Genomic DNA, 24,971 nt, shown 5'->3' with positions numbered 1-24,971 from the left:
CCAAAAGATACAAAATTTCCTGTTTACTACAAATGTGTGGACTCAAAATTAGGTAAACTGCTATTATTCTTCAAACTGGCCTCTTGGAGAATATAGAATGCTTTAGAACAAATTTAGCAATTAGTAAACTAAGAAACCAAGTAAGAGCAACATTACCATACTACAAAGACTTACACCAAACTACTGTAGTTAAATGCCATTGTTTTTAAAAGTTCCTCTTATATTCTAATATTTATTGGCTGGTATTGTGCTAACAACTTCATAACAAAGAGAAAATTTAAAACACTTTAAAAGATTTATTGACAAAGACCAGAATATACCTTGTTATTTTTCAGGTATGCGATTACTTTATTATCACTTTTTTTCATTGAGTTTTAAAGACCTGTATACCGATATGAAAACTGAAATTTTGTGGAATTCAGAATTCTCATTCCCTTTCCTCCTATAATAATCTTATGACATTAAGTTAAAATGGTTATAATAGACTAGCTTGTCACTGTAGTTAAGTATAAAAATGTATATATTTGGAAGAACAACATCAGATAAATGGAGAAGAAAATTTAATTCTGAAATAATTTTTCTCCATGAAGTTTAATTCACATCTTAAAATATAAAATCTTCAGTGTATGTAGAGCATAAAATGAAACAGTTCTGATTCAAATTGAGAACTCTTTGTTTTTTAAGTTACACATCACTATTATTTCAACAACATGACTTATGTTATGCTTATATATTAAAATAGATGTTATCAGAGATGAAATATTTACAAAGGTGGTACCTGAAGAATATTTGTATGTTCTCTATATAATGACAGAAAACAAGTTGAAAGGCATATTTTTGAAAGGCTAGAAAAGCAATTATGGAAGTTAAGGTTTCCGTGGAAAAATTCTATCACAGCATGAACACCATTAATGATGATTTATTAGGAAGCACTGGTTAGGAAATGTTGGCTGACTGAATAGCAAGGATAGCTAATTAAGATTCAGGAAAATGGGTTTCCGATATTAAAATAACTATTGACAAAAGATCAATGGACTTAAATATATACTGGAAGGAGATCACCAGGCTTCAAACCCCAGCATGTCAATTACTGCTGTGTGACTTCAAAGTGCCTTTCTTGAAGGTCTCAATGGTTAGGTCCCATTACCTTTAAAATGGATAACAGAAGCCATCCCAGAGCTATTTTGAGTTCATTCAATACGATAATCCACGTAAGGTGCTTACTACAGTGCCTGGCACCTAATGACAGTTTGCCATCACCACTGCAACCTTGAACAGTTCTATTATTTGACCCTCAGTTTCCTTCAATTAAAATACAGGTTTGGGCTGGATCATTTCTAATGCCTTTGCCCATTCAAAATTAAAATCTACAATGTAGAAGAATATATAGGGCCAACTCTATTTCCAAAGAACATAAATTTAGATCTGTCACCTTGGCATAATTAAGGACATGGTAATTTAAATGCTACAGAGGAATCATATTTTTAAGTCAGTCCTTTCAAATTAGTTATAATTACTACACTTATTAAGGCCCAAGTTATATGTATTCTATTTATTCCCAAGAAATCCATGATCTTCCATCAACTATCATGCTCAGGAACTACAATTCTTCCAGAAGGTAAAATGGCAAAACTAACATAACCAATACGATCGTAAGGGGAAGATGAACGTCATGCAATTTATTATGATTTTAGTGTCTACTTATGATTATAATTTTGGCTTGTTACTACAGAATAGCTAAATATATTAATTTGGTGCCTACAACAATATCTGAAAAGTCCTAACAGGAATCTCAAAAGGAAACTGAAAACAGTAACAACAAATACATTAGGATTAACTGTAAGAACATTTCACATCTCTAGTTACTTAAGAGAGAAAGTAAAGGTAATGAAATTTTTCAAATATACAATCCAGGAAAAAAAAAATTAAATACTGTTTTGAAACTGTCCCAAATCTAAAAGTCTAACAAAATCTCTGTACTGATATGTTACACTTCAAAATTCAAATGACACATAAACTTCTTAATCACAAGAATATTAAGATTCGTTTTAGTTTGAGTCATAAATATTTTTTTTTAAAAATCTGAGTTTTATCATAATATCAAGATTAAAGAAACATATCCCACATGTTTCTTGGGGGCAAACTACTAATGTCCATACACATATTAACTGTACACGAATCCAAACAAATAGTACATTTAATAAGGGACTTTTTTTTTAATAGTTGGAGAACTCTTTCATATACTTTCAAAATTACTATTAAGAAATGTAAAAAACCTTTTTAGTTTTTAAAAATTATTAAAGGTGTGTGTGATCACCTTTTAGAAATTATCTAAAAATTTAAAAATGTTTTTCCAGATAAGATATGACTGGGGAAAAGAGTTCTCGTTCACCTCAGGTACCAGCATGAAAGGCCAAAGGAATTAAATTACATTTTCTCATCCATGTAAATGTTTGGTTATGTTCATTCTTAATATACAACGAACAAAAGCATCCACCTGACAATTTAATAGGGTCTCAAACCAGAAAACACGTTTCCTACTCAATGCTCATACCTTGTTTTTATATTAGCAAAAATGGGGTTAGTACCCTGGGAATTAAAAAAAGGAAAAGATTTATCTTAAATTCACAGCTGTGAGAACTTCGGCCTCCCTTCCATAAATTTTTATCTTCCACAGATCTTCACACATCATACTTGGCACAAGTGCCAATCATTCAAGAAATTTTAGTTTTACCTTATAGTTAGTTCAGCAAAAGTAGTTGTGTAAAGTTCATGCCATTAAAATGAATCTATACTGTATCCTTACCCTCAATATTTAGCTCAAAACAAACGTGGCAGAAGGAGAGTGTTTCTTTGTCTGTTCCCAGTTTACAAACACTGCAAATGTTGTCATCATTCAAATCAATGTTTACAAACTGCTCCTCTTCGTTCATAGTGCCCTGTTAAGAAACAGAAAGGGTAGGTTATGCAATTTCAAGAACTTGACGGTATGGCAATAACAGGAACTTCTAGGGGAAGGATGCTGTTTATCTAATGTCACAGCCCCATCAAACAAGCATCGCCATGCTTGTACTTGAGTATCACACTTTCATCGTATAAAGTCACAAAGCTAGTAAAACTTAAAGCCTCGCCATAGGTGTCACTAAGCCTGAGCGCCTTTTTTGATCTCGTACTTCATTTGGTTGAGGAGGTGAGCTGAAGGAAAACGGTTTGCGGGTGTTCTGCTCTGCCCCATCCCCGGCCCTGGCACTGAATGCTTAGCAGCGCTGCCAGGGGTCTTTCAACCTACTTCACACTGTTAAATTCAGGAAAAACGATCTCTTCGGGACACTGCTTTGCTAACTTCATTGATGGGTTTCGCTAACTCGATGTAGCGAGGCTTCCTATCAGAGATACGCGGCAGAAAAACACACGTGCCAGCGCGAACACCCGAAAAGGGCGTCCCGGCAGCGACCAAAGGACCCGCACCGAAGGCCGGGCAGCGTCTCCACCGCACGGGTCGGACACGGCCGGAGCCGGGGTGTCCAAGCCGAGCTGGTAGGAGTCTTGGGGACCCCTCGCCCTGGACTTCTTCCCACCCAAGAAGGCGTCCAAGTGCCAAGGCAGCCGGACAGCCCGGGACTCAACGCCTCGGGGAGCCAGGCCCCCACTCCACATCCGGCGTTGGGGGGGCGCGCCCGTCTCTCACGAAGCCGCGGACCCGAGTCCGACTCTCTGTCCGTCCAGGGGCCCCGCGATGAGCAGTGCGAAGGGCCGCGGGGCTCGGAGCGCGAAGGCGGCGGAACCGCGGGATCTCGGGGCCGAGGCGCTTGCGGGTCTGGGACCGGGACGCGAGGTCTTTACCGTCGGCTCCGCGCGCCGCAGCAGCCGTTCCGCACGGCTCGGGCTCCTCCACTATTGTTTCCGGCCGCAGCGGAGGCGGCCGCAGCAGAGAGGCAGCAGCGCGCCCGGCCCCGCCCCCTCCCGCCGGTGCCATCCCGCGGAGGCTGGTAGGGGGACGCGCGGGGGGGGGACGCGGCCGAGAGCAAAGCTGCGCGCTGGCCAGGCGGCTGCGGGCCCTGCCTTTCTCCGCTTGCTCCGACGCCGCGTTCTTGGCTAGGATTTTCTCGTGATTCCGAGTCTCTTGGCCCACATCTCTTACGGTTCTCTGGAACGTGGCTGCTGATACACCCCCCTCCTCGAGGCAAGTAGATACCGGAGTCCGTTACCACCTCCCCCTTCAGCGTAGTGGAAACTACTGCCCTCGGGCGGGGGCCGCAGGGGGCGGGGGCAGAAAAGTGACGAATGGATCGGAGAAGGGGACAGGAATGCGTGGGTAGGATTTTGTTTGAAATCACTAGACTGAAAAAGTAGTATCACTGAACGTCGAGTTAGGTTCCAGTTGAAACATTTAATAAGGGAGAAGTTCAGATTTCAGGTTTCATCCTTTAGGGATAATGTTAAATACAGAAGCTTACTTTTTAAATGGGGCTTCCTTTCCGTATAATATGGTCTATTCCTTGCACGCCCACGGGATAATCCCAGAGCCCCGCCTCATAGTTTTAGGTCCCGCCCTGTTCTCAAACTGTGGTACTTGAAATCTTCTGCCTACTTTGCTTGACATTTTAAGCCATTATTTTCTTAAGGTTGTACTTCATGCTATACTTTCGCTTACATTTTCTGTTGTAATCTTCACAACAGTTTAGGAGAAACCGGAACTATTCTCTCATTTCATAGCTATGAATGACTAACTCAGATTATAGTTGGTTAGAAACAGAACTGGGACTTGGACCCAGGGCTGCCGATGTAAAATCACTGTTATTTTCCACAGCATCATAAGCACCTGCACTGGTTACATTCACAGACAGGAAGCGGGCTGGGTTGTCAGTCTGCATGTAACGGATGATAGGAATGGATTCCATAGATCTGGGAAACTTCTAGACCAAATTGGCACTGGATACAAACCATCGATGCCTCAGTAATGTTATTTGTGTTCTTGCTGCTTAAAGTGTAGTGGATGAACCAGCAGCATCAGAATCACCTGGTGTTTTGTTAGAAATGTAGAATCTCAGATCTTACCCAAGATTTCCTGGATCAGAACCGGCATTTTAACAAGACCTTTAGGTGATTCCTATGGACATTAAAGAAACATTTGAAATAGAAGTTTGAGAAGCATTAACTGAAATAGAATAGTCTATGCCTTTTCTATTTGAATTTTTCAGTCTAGGTAAGTATAACCAAAATGTCTTGCATCATGGATTCTACACATCTTTTCAATAAAGGTGTTTTCTAAAATCACACTTCTTGCAGTGAAACAAGTTCTTTTCATTTCTCAGAATTATCTTACTTCCTGTGGCATTTTACCCTGTTAATTCTCCTTAAAACTCCTGACCCTTCTTGTTGTTGTTTAAGTCAAGAAATCCAGGCCTAATTTACAGAAATAAAATTTTCCTATTTTAAAAATAGTCAGTGAATTTCTACAAATGTACACACTGTGTAACCACCACGCCAATCAATTTATTGAACCTTTCCACAACCCCCAAATTCCCTTATGTCTCTCCCAAGTCAACCTCCCCTCACCTCTGATTTAATTTATATCCTTAAAGGCAAGTTTTGCCTTTTCTAGAACTTCACATACATGGAGTTAAATGGTATGTATTCTTTTGTGATTGGCTACTTTCATGCAGCATGTTTTTGCAATTTATGATGAGCTTTGTAGTAGTTTCTTTTTACTACTGAGTAATATTGCACAATTTGTTATCCCTGTGAGTTGTTTCTAGTTTTGGAACTATTATTATAAAGCTATTATGAATATTCATTTAAAAGTCTTTTTGTGTTTTCATGTATTCTTTCTTTCAGGTAAATACCTAGGAGTGGAATTGATGAGTAATATGGTAAGTGCATATTTACTTTTTTTTTTTAATTTTGTTTAATGTTTTTATTTATTTTTGAGACAGAGAGAGACAGAGCATGAGCAGGGGAGGGGCAGAGAGAGCGGGAGACACAGAATCCAAAGCAGGCTGCAGGCTCTGAGCTGTCAGCACAGAGCCTGACGCGGGGCTGGAACTCACGGACTGCGAGATCATGACCTGAGCTGAAGTCGGACGCTTAACGGACTAGGCCACCCAGGCACCCAGTGCATATTTACTTTTAAAAGAAATTGCCCAAGTGCTTTCCCAAGCAGTTATACCATTTTTTAAAAAATGTTTATTTGTTTTGAGAGAGGGAGAGTGAGTAGAGGAGGGGCAGAGAGAGAGAGAGAGAGAGAGGAAGAGAGAGAATCCCAAGCAGGCTGCATGCTCACCATGGAGCCAGGTGCAGGGCTTGATCCCATGAACCATGAGGTTATGACCTAAGCTGAAGTCAAGAGTTGGACGCTTAGCTGACTGAGCCACCCAGGTGCCCCAGAAGTTATACCATTTTATGCAGTTAGTGCTGTTATATCTTCTTGATGAATTAATCCTTTTATCACTATACAATTTTTTTATCTCTGGTAATAGTTCTTCTGAAATCTGCTTTCTCTGATGCCACTCCTGCTTTCTTATAATGAGTGTTTGCATGTGTATCTTTTTCTCTTTTTTTATTTTTACCTCTTTTGTCTTTATATTACTACATGGTTTTTTTTTGTAGACAAATATAGTTGTGTCTTGCTTTTTAAATTCAGTCTGACAATCTCTGTCTTTTAATTGGTGTGTTCAGTCCATTTATGTTTAATGCAATTATTGATATAGTTGGGTTAAGTCTACTATCTTATTATTTGTTTTCTATTTGTTCTATATGTTCCTTGTTCCTTTTACCTTTTTGCAGGGCTTCTTTGGATTAGTTTTTTGTTTTGTTTTGTTGTTTAGTATTTTGTCTCTTCATTTTATCTCCTCTATTAGCTATATTTTATGTGTGTAGGGATTGATGGATATGTTTATGTATTTTGGGGCTGAAAAATATCTGGAGTTTAGTAGATTCATCTTTAACTTATCACAATCTACCTCAAATAATATTATACCATTTTATGTAAAACATAAGAAGCTTATAATAATATATTTCTTTACTCTGATCATTTATTATTGTCATGTATCTTACTTCACATGTGTTATACACTCCAAATACATTTTTTCCTCAACAAGCTATATTTTAAATAAATTTAATAAGAGCATGAAATAAGTTTTATATTTACCCACATATTTACCAATTTCAGCATTCTTCATTCCTTTGTGTATGTCCATATTGCCACTGGTATCATTTTCTTTCCCCTGGAGAAATTTGTCTGACAAATTTTATTTCAGCTATCATTTGTCTGACAATGTCTTTTTCATTAATGTTTATTTGTTTTTTTTCTTTCTTTTTTTTTTTTCAATATATGAAATTTATTGTCAAATTGGTTTCCATACAACACCCAGTGCTCATCCCAAAAGGTGCCCTCCTCAATACCCATCACCCACCCTCCCCTCCTTTCCACCCCCATCAACCCTCAGTTTGTTCTTAGTTTTTAAGAGTCTCTTACGCTTTGGCTCTCTCCCACTCTAACCTCTTTTTTTTTTTTTTTTTCCCTTCCCCTCCCCCATGGGTTTCTGTTAAGTTTCTCAGGATCCACATAAGAGTGAAAACATATGGTATCTGTCTTTCTCTGTATGGCTTATTTCACTTAGCATCACACTCTCCAGTTCCATCCATGTTGCTACAAAGGGCCATATTTCATTCTTTCTCATTGCCACATAGTACTCCATTGTGTATATAAACCACAATTTCTTTATCCATTCATCAGTTGATGGACATTTAGGCTCTTTCCATAATTTGGCTATTGTTGAGAGTGCTGCTATAAACATTGGGGTACAAGTGCCCCTATGCATCAGTACTTCTGTATCCCTTGGGTAAATTCCTAGCAGTGATATTGCTGGGTCATAGGGTAGGTCTAATTGTTTATTTGTTTTTGAGAGAGAGAGAGAGCGTGCATGTGTGAGTGTGAGGTGGGAGGAAGGCCAGAGAAAGCGGGGGAGAAAGAATCCCAAGCAGGCTCCTTGCTGTCAGTGCAGAGTCCAGCATGGTGCTTGGTCTCACAAAAGAGTGAGAACTGAGCTGAAATCAAGAGTGAGATGCTTACCTGACTGGGCCATCCAGGCACCCCTGTCTGACAGTGTCTTTATGTCACCTTCAGTTTTGAAGCAATCGTTCTGCATATACAGAATTCTAGGAAGGTAGATTTTTGTCTTTTAGCCTTTTGAATTTCTTAACTTTTGTTCTTGCGTATAATGTGTCTTCCCCCCACCCCCCACCCCCCGCCCCCATCTGCTTTCCAGTCTTCTGTTAATTGTCTTAGCCAGTTTGATTATGATGTGTCTTGGTTGGTTTTCTTATGTTTATCCTGCATGGGGATTGTTGAGCCTCTTGAATATGGGGTTGATATTTTTCATCAAATGTAAAAAAGAATGTAATCTTCTCTTATAGTATGAGATTGCAATTGTACATGTTAGATTGATTAATATTATACTAGAGATTACTAAGGCCCTGGTCATTTATTTTTCAACATTTTCTCTCTATACTTCACTTTTTACAGTTTCTATCGACAAGTCTTCAAGTTTGCTATTTCTTCTGTAGTGTCTAACTTATGCTTATCCAGTGAAAATTTCATTTCAGATAATATATTTAAAATTCTGTTTTTATATTTTAAAAATATTTTAAATATACTTTAAATATATTAATATTAATATTTTAAATATTTTAAAAATTCTGTTTACTTCTGTTTAACTTACATTTATTTCCTCATTTATTTCTTTATGTTTTTCTTTAAAACATTGGAGATATATATATATATATATTCCACATATATATGTATATATATAAATATATATGTATATATATATATATATATTAAAGTTTATTGAGAGGGAGAGGCACATGGGGGAGGGGCAGAGAGAGGGAGAGACAGAATCCTAAACAGGCTTGGTGCTGTCAGTGCAGAGCTGGACAAGGAGCTGGAACCCACAAACCATGAGATCATGACCTGAGCTGAGACCAAGGGTCTGCTGCTCAACCAACTGAGCCACCCAGATCCCCCAAAACATTGGATATATTTTTAATAACTATTTTTTTAATTAAGAAAACCTTTATTCATTTTTGAGAGAGAGAGAGAGAGAGTCAGAGTGCAAGTGGAGGAGGGACAGAGAGAGAGGGAGACAGAATCTAACACAGGCTTCAGGCTCTGAGTTGTCAACACAGAGCCTGATGTGGGGTCTCTAACTCATGAACCATGAGATCATGACCTAAGCCGAAGTTGAATGCTTAACTGACTGAGCCACCCAGGCACCCCCTTTAATGACTATTTTAAAAACTTTATCTGCTAGTTCCATTATCTCTGATTTCTGCCTGTTAACATTAATAGATATTTTGGGGCATCTGGCTGGCTCAGTCGGAAGAGCATGTGACTCTTGATCTTGGGATTGAATTTGAGCTGCACATTGAGTGTAGAAATTACTAAAAAATAACATAAAAATATAAAAATATATTAACAGATTTTTTTCCTCTTCCTGGATGTAAGTCATATTTTCCTGCACTTTATCTGATATGCGTTGATTGGATGCTAAACATTATAAATGGGACTTTGTTGAGCATGGTGGGTAGAATAGCTCCCCAAAGACACTCATACCCTACTCCTTGCTTCCTGCAAATACAGTATGTAACATAGCAAAAGGGATTGTGCAGATATAATTAAGGTTATGGACTTTAGGATGTGGAGATTATCCCAGATTATTGGGTAAACCCGGTCTAATCACATGAGCCCTTAAAAGCAAAGAACTTTCTCCAACTAAAGTCAGAGAGATGCGCAGAAGGAGGAATGAAAGTGACTGGAAGCATGAGATTTTAGCCACCATTGCTCTAGGTGCAGAGACTGGGCCCCAGCTGATAGCTAGCAGGAAAATGGGCACTTCAGTCCTAAAACTGAAAGGAACTGAATTCAGCCAACAAATTGAAAGGGTTTTGGAAGTTCATTCTAATACCCTGCTGACACCTTGATTTCACCCTTGTGAGGTTCTAAACAGAGGATTCAACAGAATCATGCTGTACTTAGGCTTTTTACCTACAGAATAATGAGATAATAGATGGGTATAGTTTTAAGCCATTAAATTTATATCGATTTGTTACAGCAGCATTGTGAAACTAATACATTAGATATTTAGAATTTTAGAGTATTGGGCTTTGTTTTGGGAGGCTGTTACTCTAGTAGTGGATCAGCTTGATCCGTTTGAGGCTTGTTTTTAAACTTTGTTTGTGAGGGTCTGGATTATCCTTTTGTTTTAAGGATTTTCTAGTCCTTTTCTAGAGAATTTGGATTAGGCTTTCTGTTGTCTGTCCTAGGTCTTTAATAAAGTTTCTATACTCTAATTGGATGAAACTCAAATGACCCCTTTCCCATGTGAGTGCCAGTAGTCACTCAGATTATAGTTCTCCAGTAATTTTTTTTTTCCTCTGGTAGTTAATTTTTGCCCATTCTCTTGGAGCCTTACCCTATACATGCACAGTTTAGTATTCAGGCAAAGACTTAAAGAAAGGGTATTATGAAATTCTTTCTGTGTACAGTTCTTCCTTTCTAACTCCTTATTGCAAATTCCAAACATTTCATACTCCCCAAGCTCAATCTTTGTCTCCTCAGCCCAGCTTTACTTTGGGTCTCCCTGTGTTGATCATGGCCTAAAAGTACCTCCAGCTATAAAACTGGGACAATTGTAGGGCTCACCTCATTTTTCTTTTTTTTCCTATTTGCTTTCCTGTGTTTCAGTGTTTGAAAACAGAAATTTCATATATTTCCCCCTGTTTTCTAACTTTTAACAGTGACTATGGTACTCTTCACTCTATCCTGGCTGGAATCATTTACTTTGTGAGTGAATTCTTCATTCATCAAACAAGACCCTCTTCACAGATATCTTTGCTTCCAGTCTAGTTTTAGCAGTCCATCCTTCACAGTCCATTCTGAAATAAACACAGATGAAGTTTTCTCCCCCCAAACGTGTGCTGATTTCTTGACTTTCTCATAACAGTAATATATAAATCTATTTAGCATTTAGACAGTTACAGTGGGCCTGCCAGTTTACCAACTTATTTGGTAAAACCTAACTTATTTACTTGGATAGTCAAGGATTTTATCTTTAGCTGCAATCCTTTCAACTCAATAGCATGAGCAAAAATGTGTTATAAACACATTTTGTTATAAACAAAAATGTGTAAAGTAATATACAAAGACAAGTTATATAATTGGTTCTTGACCTAAAACAGATATTACCTTGACTTCAGGCTTAAAGCAGTTAGGAATTCTTTCAGGTACAAGTAACAGAAAACCTGATTAACATTACCTGAATTGAGTGAAGTTCTGTTTCACAGAACAAAATCAGAGGAACAAACTCTGTTTGTTGGCTAGTCATTGTCAAGACTACCCACTCTGCAACTATTCTGGATTTCCTCTGAAGAGTACAGAATGGCTACCTTACAAACATATTTTCTAACAGGCATGAAGATAGTGATGGAAGGGGTAGGCGAAGTTGGAGGAGAAGCTGCCTCTTTCTTCTTTTTTTAAAAGTTTATTTATTTTGAGAGAGAGTGTGTGCATGCATGTGCACAAGTGGTGGAGGGATAGAGAGAGAGAGGGAGAGAGAGAATCCCAAGCAGGCTCCACGTTGTTAGCACAGAGCCCAATGTGGGGCTTGATCCCACAAACTGTGAGATAATGACCTGAGCTGAAATCAAGAGTCAGACGCCCAACTGACTGAGCCACCCAGGCACCACTGGCATTGTGTACATTTTAAAGTAAAGGATTAGGGGCACCTGGGTGGCTCAGTTGGTTAAGCGACCGGCTCTTGGGTCTGGCTCAGTTTGTGAGTTTGAGCCCTGCATCGGGCTCTGCACTGACAGTGTGGAGCCTGGTTGAGATTCTCCCTCTGTCCCTCTCTTTCTCCCCCTCCCCTTCTCTCTCTTTCTGTCTCTCTCTCAAAAATAAATGAATAAAAACTTAACAAAAAAAAAGGATTCAGTATACTTGCAGTATCTATCCATCCATATCTCACCCCTGCCATCTTTGCTTTTTTTCGCGTGTTATCTTTCGCTGCTGTTGGAGATGTGCCTCATCCATTTAGCCTGCATGATGGGCATATGATGCCACTGGCTTAGAACTTTTTAATACCATGACTCTGAAGGCACCAGAAACTCAAGATATGTGCATAATTTATTACATTGTTATTTCTACTTCTTCATACTCTCCCTCTGCCGAGTGACCTTACAATTCACTACCTTGGGCAGAATATACTTTCCCTCTCCAATGAAGTGTTAACAAATGCAACATGAGCAGAGACCGTAAATGTACTTGTGTGGTTTAGCTTGGCTTCTTTACCTTTGCCACCTGTCATGAGAACTTTACCCAAATGATTGCTGGTCCAAGGAGCATGTGAGATGTGGAGCAGGCCTGGGCTTAATCTTCAGCCTAAAGCTAGGTAAATTCAGCTGACCTGCAGCCCCATGATAGATGTTTGTTGCTGTAAGCACTAACCTATGGTTTGTTTTGATATGCAACATATTGCAGTGATAGCTGTTAATACAGTGGGATTCTAAATGGCCAAGTTTAATATATATGCTCATTCCTAAATCAGTTACAATGGCTAGTACTTGATTTGGCCAGGCTTAGATTACATTCCATCTCTCCCCTCCTCCCCACCTTCTCAAATTACGGGTTGGCTCAGGAATGGGGCTACAGGTATTGAAACTTGATCTTATGGTATATGAGAAGAGTTATTCCAAAGGAAAATGGATGCTGTTATCAGAAGAGAGTTCTTTTGAAATCATAATAAACAGGCAAAAACTATTATAATCCACTCTGGTGCTGTTTATACTTCAGTATTCATTGCTAAATTTTAAGCTGATTGTGTACAGGAATTCTGCCTTACTCATCTTGTATTTATTTCAACACTTAAAATATCTTACAAATATCTTGTATCAATTAGGATTAGATTTCACCGCAAGCAATATAAAAACCCCAAAGAACAGTGATTTTAAAAGATAGGACTTTTTTCTTTTCCATTAAAGTCTAGAGGTGGGCAGTCTAGGGCGGGTGTGGTAACTGATTCACAAAGTCCTTAGGCATTCATGATCCTTCTAGCTTTCTGCTCAGTCATCTCTACGAGGTGGGTCTCTTGTTTGTGTACAGGACATAGGCTCTTTCGTTAGAACCACGTTCCAAACAGCAGGGTGGAGGAAGGTGAAAAGGCAGAGCACAGAATACATGCCAGCTGCTTTTTAGGGCTATGTCTCAGAAGCTGCCACATAACATTTCTGACTACCCCTCTCCCTTGTGGTGTTAAGAGCCTAGCTGAAAGGGAAGCTAGGGTGTCAGGTCTTTATTTCAGCGTCCATGTGCTCAATTAAAACTCAGGGCTTCTAAAGGAGTGAGGATATTGGAGCAGGCAACAAGCAATCTCTGCTGCAGTGCTCAATAAATATTTGTTGTAGAGGAGTGTGAGTGAATGAATCACATATTAAAAATTAAAATTGGTTAATAAACACTGAAGACTAAATTTTCATACTTAGATTCTATGCGTGCTTAATATATTTGAGGTTAAAATGCCTTTTTAAACTATTCTTCATTTTTAGTAAGCAAGAACGCAAAAGTTGATGATTTGTTTTAGAATTCTTTTTGCATTGTCCTCAAATTGAACAGTGCGGGGGGCTTATTTCCGCTTTGTCAATCCATTTTCTAAAAGTCTAATCCTTAACAGTATTTGAGATGAAGTCTAGTGCTGCTGTATTGGAATCCTTAACCCTAAAGAAAATGTCTCTCTTAAAATTATGTCTTCTCTTAAGCTTAGACAAGCATCCCTTTGAGAGTTTGGGATACAAATATTTGCATTAAAGGGATTTACCACCTATAGTTTCAGTAATGCTGACATTATGGGTAAACTGTCTGCTGATCCATTGTCCTGCTGTGCAGGCAGAACAAACCAAAACTATTTCCAGTCTGTGGATAAATTCACTGTTGGCATTGCTGGGAGGAGATTGGGAGGTAACTACCAAGCTATTGATTTTTTTTTTTTTTTTTTTTTTTACTGTGGGCCAAATCCAGTCTTTAGTAATGTAGACAGTTCCCACTGCTAAATTCAAGGTGATAAAAGGAAAGTTTGGGATTGATGTCTCAAGTTAGAGAAGAGTCCATTTCATAAAATTTTATTAGAGGTTTATTTTTATATTTCATTGTATAAATATCAAATGTCTAGCTGTGGAATACTCAAGCTAGAAATGGAAATGCAGACATATTTCTGAGTTAACTATTGATGTGCCTATTGAGTTAGATATAAAATTTAAAATTTAAGAATTTTAAATTTTCATAATTTTCTTTATTCCAAAATATTTGTTGATGGGAAATGGTAGCATTCAGGGTGGGTGAGAAAGAATACAACTTTTTGTGTTTCAGGTGTCTATTAAACACGATACTTTGGGGGCACCTGGGTAGCTTAGTTGGTTAAGCATTGGACTCTTGGTTTTGGCTCAGGTCATGATCTCACAGTTCATGAGATAGAGAGCCTGTGTCAGGCTGCTGGGCATGCAGCCTGCTTAAGATTCTCTATCTCCTTCTTTTTCTGCCCCTCCCAGGCTCGTGCTCTCTCTCTCTCTCTCAAAAAAACCCCACCAAAACCAAAACACAGTATTTTTTCATAAAAGTTAAAACTAATTAAACATTAATTTTTTTTTCATTTGATCATTGAACACATTTTTATTAAATGCTCATTGTATGTGAGATATTATGCCAGGTATTAATTATACAGTAGAAAGCAAAATAATCATTCTTGAGAAATTTATGACCTAGTGGAAGAGACAGGCATTAAGTGATTGCTTTTGGAATGGCGTTTTTAATGACATTGAAGTATACTTGCGTTTTAATTGATGTAGCACTATAAAGGTGTCTGAATACTACATTGGCAAATAATATTGTTCTGTCTTTTTCTTCAATATTCTTCTAAATCTTACGTGTTGTTTAGTAATGATTCATGTATCCATAATCTGTAGAAAATGAGTGGTTCCTGCACAATTTTTTTCCAAAATAACAAAAATGTTTTCAAAACTTTAAAAATTTTAGCTATTTTGAAAGCAAACTACAATAAACATTTATGTCCCTTCCCCCCAATTCATATGTTGAAATCCTAATCACCAATGTGATAGTATAAGGAGGTGAGGTCTTTGGTGAGGTGACTTAATCCTCATGAATGGAATTAGTGTCCTTATAAAAGATCCCAGAGAGCTCTCTTACCCTTCTGCCACATGTGGACACAGCAAAAGGATGTCTGTCTATGAACCAGGAAATGGGCTCTCCCCAGACACTGAATGCACCAATACTTTAATCTTAGCTTCCAGCCTCCAGAGCCGTGAGAAATAAATTTGTGTCGTTTGTAACCCATCTAGTAGTCTATGGGCCCAAACTAAGACAAAAGCTTTCTAAAGTGAATTATATTCTTTTTTTTACCATCTTGAAATATATAGAAGATAATTTCTGCATCAGCCAGGGAGTTAAATTTCTATGTTAGTGTATACTAAGTCGTTGTACACATAGAGTTAGAAAATCAGAGACTTCAGGAACGAGTAATAGTCGAGGGTGCTCCAGGTCGGTAGCAGCTCTCTTCCACTCTTGTGAATGCTGCTTCAAGGACCAGGACTCTTCCTTCTTGTGACTCCTTCATCCTATAGGACCTTGTCATCAGGTGCATGGTCTCAGGGCTTGTTCACCACATCCAGGTTGCAGCCAGTGGAAAGGGGAACAGTGCATCAGAGGTACACCACTCTTACAGGCCCCAGCCCTGACAAGGCAGGCACATATCCCATTTACCCACATATTATCACTGAGAATTTATTTATGTATGTATGTATTTGTTTATTTATTTATTTGTTTATTTATTACATGAGCAGGGAGGTGCAGAGAGAGAGAGAGAGAGAGAGAGAGAGAGGGAGAATCCCAACCAATCTCCGCAATGTCAGCACAGAGTCTGATGCGGGCCCACTCTCAAGAACTGTGAGATCATGACCTGAGCCGAAATCAAGTCAGATGCTCCACTGACTGAGCCACCCGGGTGCCCCTATTGCTGAGAGTTTAGTCACATGATTGCATCAGTCTACAAGGGAGACTAGGAAATAACCTGATTATATACATTATCTACATATATATATATACATATATACATATACATATATATATATAATATATATATAATCTGATTATATGCCCAAGAATAAGGGCTGGATGGATATTGGTGGGCTGCTATGGTGTCTTCCACAGCCTACAGCTCTGGCTGCCAGGTTTCTGTGTGTATCCTTCTCACATTCATCCTTTCTCCAAGCAAGACACGTAGAGCACACTCACCCCTTTCCAAGGGAGACCACTCAAAGGATCATCCAGTTTCTGTATTCAGCTTAAATCCAACGAGTCCTGGGTAATGATCTGTCTCTTCATTCATGTCCAAATGTAGCTCAGGTGGATCAGAAAATTAAAACTTCTATTCAGAAAAGAGAAGAATGAGAAACCGCAGTCACTGGTTCCTAGCACTGATGGAGATCAGCAGGACAGGAGTGTCAAAGACCTGTGCTCTGGCAGTGGATGAGGCCCCTCCAGTGCACCCTGTTTCACTCCCTGGGAAGGAATTCTTGTCCATTGCTGTCTGTGGCCCCTGCTTCTCTGTCTGGGAGGACCTATCTTGTCTACTATTTCTCTTGGTCACATCTGAAATTGGCTTTGGGAATATGTTCTCCCTGGGGGCTGCATATATTTTGCAGTTGTTTGTAGGCCCATAGGTTGTTTTAAGACTTCAAAGAGTCACATGGTTCCTTGATTCTTAGGCTCATAGGTTCTTTAACAACACAATTTCTGCAGTTTTAGTAAGCTCCATTTTTTTTTTCTTCCAGCGTGTCTATAAGCACAACCAAAATTTTTTTTTTACATATATTCTGCACAGTACTTAGGGTTTTGCTTTCTTCCTCTTCCTTTTTGATATGTTCTTTCATTTTAATGGCAGCTACCTTGAGGCCATCTGAACAATTAGACTGGGCTGAGAAAGCAACAATCTGACCTTCTGCCATTTAGAATCCAGAATCAGTCAGCTTTTTAGGCCAGGGCCTTAATCTTTGCCTTTTTTACCTTCAAATCACTGTCACTTTCTTAAGAGGCCTTCTCTATTCTTATCTTCCATCCAGTCCCACTTTGCCCTGATCTTAAAAAAATAAAACCAAATTACTTCCATATATATATGAAATAGTTATATATATGATATATTTATATATGTGATATATATCTTTTTGTTATTGTTTATTGTCTGTTTTTCTCCTCTATGCTGTAAATTCTATGATGTTTGGAATTATATTTTTTCTCTATGTTGTAACCCAGGGATGCAGAATAGTGTCTGTCTGCCACATAATAAGTGCTTAACAAATATTTGTTGAATGAATGAATGATTTGAGAGTATGCAGACTCTTTAAGATCTTCTATATATCATGCTGTTAGTGAGCTCTGCAGATACTGGGGGTTACAACCATTTCTTCATCTTCCATGTAAACAGAATCCTCATTTTGTGTATTTGGTAGCATAAGGCAGGGAGGATGCATCTTTGTTCTCTGTTCTCTAGCCATAGAGTTTCTATGCCAGTTGTGGAAATTCCATTCTTCTTTGTTCAGCCTAACAATGGACAAGTGACCCAGTCTTGGCTTAGTGAGAGGTAAGCAAAAGTGTGTTAAGATGGAGAACCTCTGGAAGAAAAGAAAATTGTTTTTGTTTGTTTGGCTTTTGTTTTTCTTTTTTTCCTGCTCACTCTCTTCCTTTCTGCTTTGGCTATTCTTTATTCTTGTGATAGTGTGGTGTTGAGGCTTTAGCAGCCATCTTGTGATCATGAAGGCAGACAGCACTGACATACTGAGGTTGAAAGATGGCAAGAAAGAACTTGGACCCATATGACATAATTCAATCACTCCCTTTTAAAGTGAGATAATAAATATCTACTTTATTTAATCCATTTTTTGGTCTGCTATTCTGTTACTTGTTTATTGTAGCTGAAAATATTCTAACTGATACAGTAGCAGTATTTTTAGTAGCTGCTCAGACTAATTGGCTGCCATACTGCTACTCATTTAACCATTTGTCCATTCACTCATTATTAAGTTTACGATATATCAGGCTATATGCAAAACTTAGAGTAAAAAGATTAATAAGATACAGTTCATGCATATCCTCAGGAATTGACAATAGGGGTATGAACAAATAATCACAGTTACACAGTCTCTGACTTACAGTGGTTCAACTTAACAATTTTTTAAAGTATTTATTTATTTTTGAGAGAGGGGGGAAGGGCAAAAAGAGAGAGGGAGACACAGAATCCGAAGCAGGCTCCAGGCTCTGAGCTTTCAGCACAGAGCCCGTCGTGGGGCACGAACTCACGAACCCTGAGATCATGACCTGAGCTGAAGTCAGATGCTTAACTGACTGAGCCACCCAGGCACCCTGCAACTTAATGATTTTTTGAGTTTATGACGGTGCAAAAGTGATACGCATTTAGAAGTCATACTTTGAATCCTGAATTTTGATCTTTTCCTGGGCTAGTGATACGTGGTGCCATACTGTGTTGAGACATGGGGCTACAGGGGTCACTGCTTACCAGGGTAAGCAACAGATACACTTCCAACCACTTTTTCACTTTCAGTACCATATTTAATAAATTTCACAAGATACTTTTTATTATATTCTTTATTGTAAAATAAATAAATACACTTTTTATAAAATAGGCTTTGTGTTAGATGATTTTGCCCAACTGGAGGCTAATGTAATGTCGGTAGGCTTGACTGAGGTATGATGTTTCGTAGGTTAGATTTATTACATGTATTTTCAACTTAGATATTTTTAACCTACAATGAATGGATTTATAGGGATATAACCCCATTGTAATTAGAAGACTTGTATCTAGCACATTGTTATCACAGAGCAAGTGTTTATTAACTTTCAAATTCAGTATAACTAGTAGAATTGGTTAGTCTTCTAGGTAGACCAACATGGCTAGAGGTAGCCTATCGTCTCTGCAATGGGTCCACATGGATTTTACTCTCAGTTACCATTTGAGGGAGGCTTTAAGGAATAGTACGAATATAGGCAATTTTGGTCATATTATTTATGTTCTATTTATTCTGACATAAACCCATTGGTGGAGAAGATTATAGAGTTAAGGAATCAGGTAAGATAGTTTGCCTCTTTCTCCTCTATGTCCACCAATGGGTCCTTTTTATTTTATTTTATTTTATTTTATTTTATTTTATTTTATTTTATTTTATTTATTTATTTTTTCCAATGGGTCCTTTTTAAACCCCAGGGAAAATGGAACTGACTGTGGGTACGGTGTGTTGGTTAACTTGTGGCAGCTTAAGTATGCTGCTACAGGCTATTGGTAAAATTTTCATGCATGCCTAGAGAATAAATTAGAATTGCAGAGTGTTAAATATTTCAGTTTAATCATCTGGGAAACTATAGTTTGTTTGTTTTTTTTTTTTTTTGTCTGCAAAAATCAAAGAAAACAAAAAAGCTTTGCAGCTTTATTATCCAAAGCTAGCTATCTAGTCTTTAATATGTTTAACTTTTTTTTTTTTTTTTTTTTTGCAAAGCCATTTAGTGTGCAGATGAATGATAATGTTAGCTGCCAAATGAGGATGTGGGCTTTATACCTAAAACTCAGTAAGGGAAGTTGACTGTATCCAGCTCTTTTTCATAATTGAAGTTCAAATGACAAATGCATGTATGCTTAGGATGCATAATCTCTCTAAAGTGCATTATATAATATTAGGTTCACTGGCTTACATTTTATGTTAAGCTCATTAAAAGTTTATGTAGGAAAAAAGCTTGTATGGCAAACTCAAGAAAAGATAGTGACTCAGGGCAGTACACTGATTTCTGACAGATCTGACAGATTAATTTATATGCCAGTGGAAACTGTTCAGGAACTACTCTCAGTTTGCTTTATTTATTTAAAGTTTATATCAAATACCTTTAAGTCTAAGAATCCTTAATTATTTCTCTCTGCTTTAGAATGCTTTTATTTCCATTCTTTAGTCTTGTCTACTCTGTGGTCACTGACTTCTCTAATGGTATTTGTCAGTTTTCTTTATTTGCTTTTGGTTTGTGAAGTTTAATAGCCAGGTGCAGTTAACCAATGTAGAAGAGAGATTATAATTTTCATTTGTGATACATGTAAACTTGTGGTTTTTAAAGAGACAAACCAGTTACGTATACATCTGTGAAGAAAGTAAAAAATAGAGGATATAAAAATGTGAAAGATACCAAAGCTAGCAACTATGCCTGTACCAAAGTATACTTAGACTTTTATAATGCCTTTTTTCTAAGGAGGTCAAAGTATTTCATATGGTATTTTATGTTTGTGACAGTCCTACTACTGTACAGGAGCACTTGCCATCTCTACTTTATATTCTAGCATTGAAGAATGACTTATCTGTGGAACAGAGATGAGAATGACTCCACGAGTAATGAATTTCCCATGATCATGAGAGACATATTTATTCTATGTATGGTATTGCATATTGTGAGCCGACTTATTGCAATACCCACCAGGGTAGTCTCTAAAAATTCTGACTCACAAGACTTCCATAGGGTGTACCTGGCATCAGACTCATTTAGAGGAATATGGGCTTGGAAATGGAACTTGCTAGAAGGTCAGCATTCAGCACTCCTCTTCAATAAGACTTCTGATCGCAGTCCTCACACCAATCAGGGGGCATAAATTCCTGAGTCCCTGCAAGGGGCCTGTCAGTTTATGAGAATCATCACACTTAGGGAGCCCAAAGCTATGATTTCCCACAAGGTATTCTTAGTTCATATGTAGTTTCTCTCCTGCTAGATGCGATTTGTGGTTTTTTTTATCATAAGAAATATTACCTAGTAGTACCACTTCCAATCTACCCTTCTCAGGTTTCCAGAGAAACAGTGTTATAAAGTTAATCCAAGGTCAGGTTTAGTCATAAAGGACAAGAGGTTTAGTTCATGCTTTACCCACAGTTATGTGGTCTCCTTTGTACTATGAACACTAGGTCGGATGCTCAGCAGGTAATCCATCACTAATTGAGTAATATACTTTCTCTGGTCCTTGGGAAGAAGGGTTACATTTAATTTTATAGCTAAGGAAATCTTTTTCAACTTTTTTATTTTATAAATAAAATCTTATACCATATTTTGTACTTGCAACTATAGGTAGAGATAGAATTAACTTTTGGCACTTGCCAATAGTACCGATCTAATAGGGGAGAACACAGCCCCACTGTTTGGATTCCCACTGAGTTAAAATCTTGTAATCCAGAGTCTAACAACTTCCAGCACATAATCTGACTCTCTACTTGCGTCTAAAAGGGCACAGGCAAGGACAGATCTTTGCAGGCATACAGGAAATACAGGCATACCCCAACAGGATTTCTCCCAGTTTAACATTTTCCAGCAGAATGCTTGTGACTTTTAATGCCCAAATGTCATAAAATATACATAGCTCTCAGCTGTGCCCATGCAATATGATGATGTACATTTTGTGAGGTATAATTTACATGTGGAATGTATACATCTTAAGTGTACAATTCAAGAATGAATCAATATACTTACGTAATCCACACCATTGTCAAGACATAGAGCATGTCTATTACCTTGGAAAATTCCCTTGTACCCCTTCCTGGTCAGTCTCCTTTCTTTCCCCCTAAGGCAACCACTCTTCTAACTTTGATCAACATCAATTAGTTTTACCTGTTTTGAATTTCCTGTAAATGGGGTCATAAAACAAATACTCTTTTGTGTCTGGCTTCTTTTGTTCACCACATTTTTGTGGTTCATCCATATTGTATGCAGCACTAGTTCATTCCTCATTATATGAATATACTACAGTTTGTTCATCTGCTGCCTGTTGTTGGACGATTGCGTGGTTCCCAGTTTTAAGCTATTAAGAATATGGCTGCTGTAAGTATTTTTGTTAAATAAGCTTTTAGTGAATGTGTTTTCACTTCTCTTGAGTAAATACTTAAGAGTAGAATTGTTGGGTCATAGATTAGCTGTTTGTTTAACATCGTAAGAACCTACCAAGGAAACATCCAAAGTGCTTGTACTATTTTGCAAGTTCAGCAGCAATTTATGAGTGATCTGGTTGCTCCACATCCTTTCCTGCATTAAGTGTTGTCAACCTTTATTTTCAGCCATCCTAGTGTGTATAAACTTCTGGAAGAAAGAAACACAAAAATATCTTTGTGACCTTGAAGTGGGTAAAGATTTCTTATAGAAATCACTAACTAGAAAAGAAACAATTGAATAATTGGATTCATCAAAATTAAAAGTTTCTGCTCTTTGAAAGACACTTAAAAAATGAAAAGCAAACTACAAGCAGGGGTGGGGGGAATATCCACACTACATATATTTGACAAAGGACTCGTACCTAGAATATAGAGAAACTCTTATATCTCAACAATAAAAATACATACATTGAATAAACGAAGTAACTTAAGTACATGAAGAGACATTTAACAAAGGAAAATATACAAATACCCACTGAGTACCTTAAAAAATGCAACACCATTAGTTATCAATGAAATGAAAAATCAAAATATTTTCTTTGTTTTAAAAATGTTTATTTATTTATTTTGAGTGAGGGAAAGAGAGGGAGGGAGAGACAGAGAATCCCAAGCAGGCTCCATGCTGTCAGCACAGAGCCTGATGTGGGGCTTGATCCCATGAACCATGAGATCATGACCTGAGTTGAAATCAAGAGTCGGATGCTTAACTGACTGAGCCACCCAGGGCCCCAACGAAATATTTTCAATGAAACAATGCATGGACAAGTATTTGAGTTATTTCAACCACAACATCAGGGTCACATGTTGATATTTTGGGAAGCTTTTGAGCCTTCAGACAGGAGGTATTCAATATACTGCTATATACCAAATAACTAGTTATTAGCTGTATTAATTTGTTGGCTACTGGGAAGTAATTTTTTAAGCGTTTTACATCCTAACATGATGGTTTATGATTTATTTAGAGGTATTTTACTGAGTTTTAGGAAGTTAGCTGTGGGTTTGTGGTTGATATGTGCCACATTATAAGTTTTTCTTATTTAAATCATAATAGGTTCCCAGTTAGCATTTTTGTACAGAACTATTCAAAAACATATTATTGAAATTAAGATGGAGATTACCATATTTATTTATTGGTTAATTGGATTCTACATTTAAGTAAAGGAAGAATTTAGACTGCACTTTCATTTTTATTTATTTTTTTATTAAAAAAATTTTTTTTAACTTTTTTTTTTTTTTAATTTATTTTTGAGACAGGGAGAGACAGAGCATGAACAGGGGAGGGTCAGAGAGAGGGAGACACAGAATCTGAAACAGGCTCCAGGCTCTGAGCTGTCAACACAGAGCCCGATGCGGGGCTCGAACTCACGGACCGCGAGATCATGACCTGAGCCGAAGTCGGCCGTTTAACCGACTCAGCCACCCGGGTGCCCCTCATTTTTATTTAGAAGTTAAACTATTTCTTAAAACAATTTAATGATCCTTTTATTTTTTGAAATATTTTATTTACTTACTTATTTTTAAAAGTTTATTTATTTATTTTGAGAGAGATAGAGACAGTGCGAGTGGGGGAGGAGCAGAGAGAGAGAATTCCAAGCAGGATCCTTGCTGCCCACACAGAGTCCAGTTCAGGGCTCAAACCTATGGAACCACGAGATCATGACCTGAGACAAAATCAAGAGTCAGACACTTAACCGTCTGAGCCACCCAGGTTCCCCTTTAGTATTTTTTTCTAAAGTTTATTTATTTTGAGAGAGAGAGAAAGAGAGGGAGAATGCGCATGTGCACATGGGACGGGGCAGAGAGAGAAGGAGAGAGAATCCCAAGCAGGCTCCACACTGTCAGTACAGAGCCTGATGTGGGGCTCAAACTCATGAACCCATGAGATCATAACCTGAGCCAAAATTGATGCTTAACCAACTGAGCCACCCAGGTGTTCCAGAAACCTTTTTTTTTTTTTTTTTTTAGTTGGGTGTAGAGATATTCAATGTGGGGCTTGAAATCACAACCCTGAGATCAAGAGTCACATGCTTTTTCTGACTGAGCCAGGCAGGCACCCCTTTAATGACCATTTTAAAATTTAATGTTTACATTTTTCAAAGCTAATATTACTAAATGACCTAGTAATTTGTTTCTCAGTGTAACAGGTAATGTTGAGCTCCTCTCTCTTACAGACTTCTTTCTTTCTCCCTTTTCTGTTCTCTCCCTGATCTCAGTATTGAAATGGCCATAATATAGGATCCAAAATAAACAAATGAATAGATTGTCATTCTTGCTCTAAACTAGAACTACACCTAAGTTTACCTGAATATTATCATCATCATCATCATGAGCCCCTTAAAAGAAAAAGTATTTTTGTAACAATTTTAGAAGTTCTGTCCAAGCTCTCCCCAGAACAAAAGATCCCGTGAACACCGAACTTTTTCTATGAACAATTCAAAGTGATAGGTCGACTCTATGAGGCTATCAGGATCCTGAAAGTGGTTAGACTTCTAACTCACCTCTAGAGCAAGTGTCTCAACCTTAGTAACATTGACCTTTTTGACTGTTGATTCCTGTGGGGACTGTCCGTACATTGTAGGATGTTTAGCAGCATCTCTGGCTTCTACCAGTTGTCTTCGGTTGTGACAACCAAAACTATCTGCAGACACTGCCAACATTCCCATGGGGAGCAAACCGCCCCCCCCTCCCCCCGCCTCTGCCATCCCCAACCACCTGATGCTTTTCCCCACTGTCCCCACTGACAACCACTGCTCTAGGGTTTATCTTAACTATCTGGCCAATTTCAATACCTAATGTACCTTCTTGGAGTCCTGTAGACTTTTAATTGACCCAAGAATGGACTGGACGTCTTTGGAATGCACTGTACTAAAGAATATCGGCTAGCAACCCTT

General features: G+C 38.1%; 1 protein-coding gene across 6 annotated transcripts in view; it reads right to left on the bottom strand.

Annotated features, from left to right (window-relative positions):
• Positions 1 to 3,981, bottom strand: part of CC2H21orf91 (chromosome C2 C21orf91 homolog) — a 32,217-nt gene extending 28,236 nt beyond the window's left edge. For 2 of the 6 annotated variants that reach the window (XM_023238850.2, XM_045036719.1), the window contains exons 1-2: positions 3,844 to 3,981; positions 2,807 to 2,939 (exon numbers count right to left, since the gene is read on the bottom strand). In XM_023238850.2, coding sequence (XP_023094618.1) covers positions 2,807 to 2,933 — 127 coding nt within the window. In that variant the 5' untranslated portion in view covers positions 2,934 to 2,939; positions 3,844 to 3,981. Of the gene's footprint in view, positions 1 to 2,806; positions 2,940 to 3,289; positions 3,439 to 3,578; positions 3,816 to 3,843 lie in introns of those variants that run through there. The other 4 variants (XM_023238851.2, XM_045036717.1, XM_006935962.5 and 1 more) reach the window with 4 other exon arrangements.
• Between the last annotated feature and the right edge of the window lie 20,990 nt (positions 3,982 to 24,971).

The sequence above is a fragment of the Felis catus genome, chromosome C2 (assembly GCF_018350175.1).
Source record: "Felis catus isolate Fca126 chromosome C2, F.catus_Fca126_mat1.0, whole genome shotgun sequence".
NCBI lineage: Eukaryota > Metazoa > Chordata > Mammalia > Carnivora > Felidae > Felis > Felis catus.
Note: the sequence above shows the minus strand (reverse complement) of the source record. Positions and strands in the feature narration are given on the sequence as shown.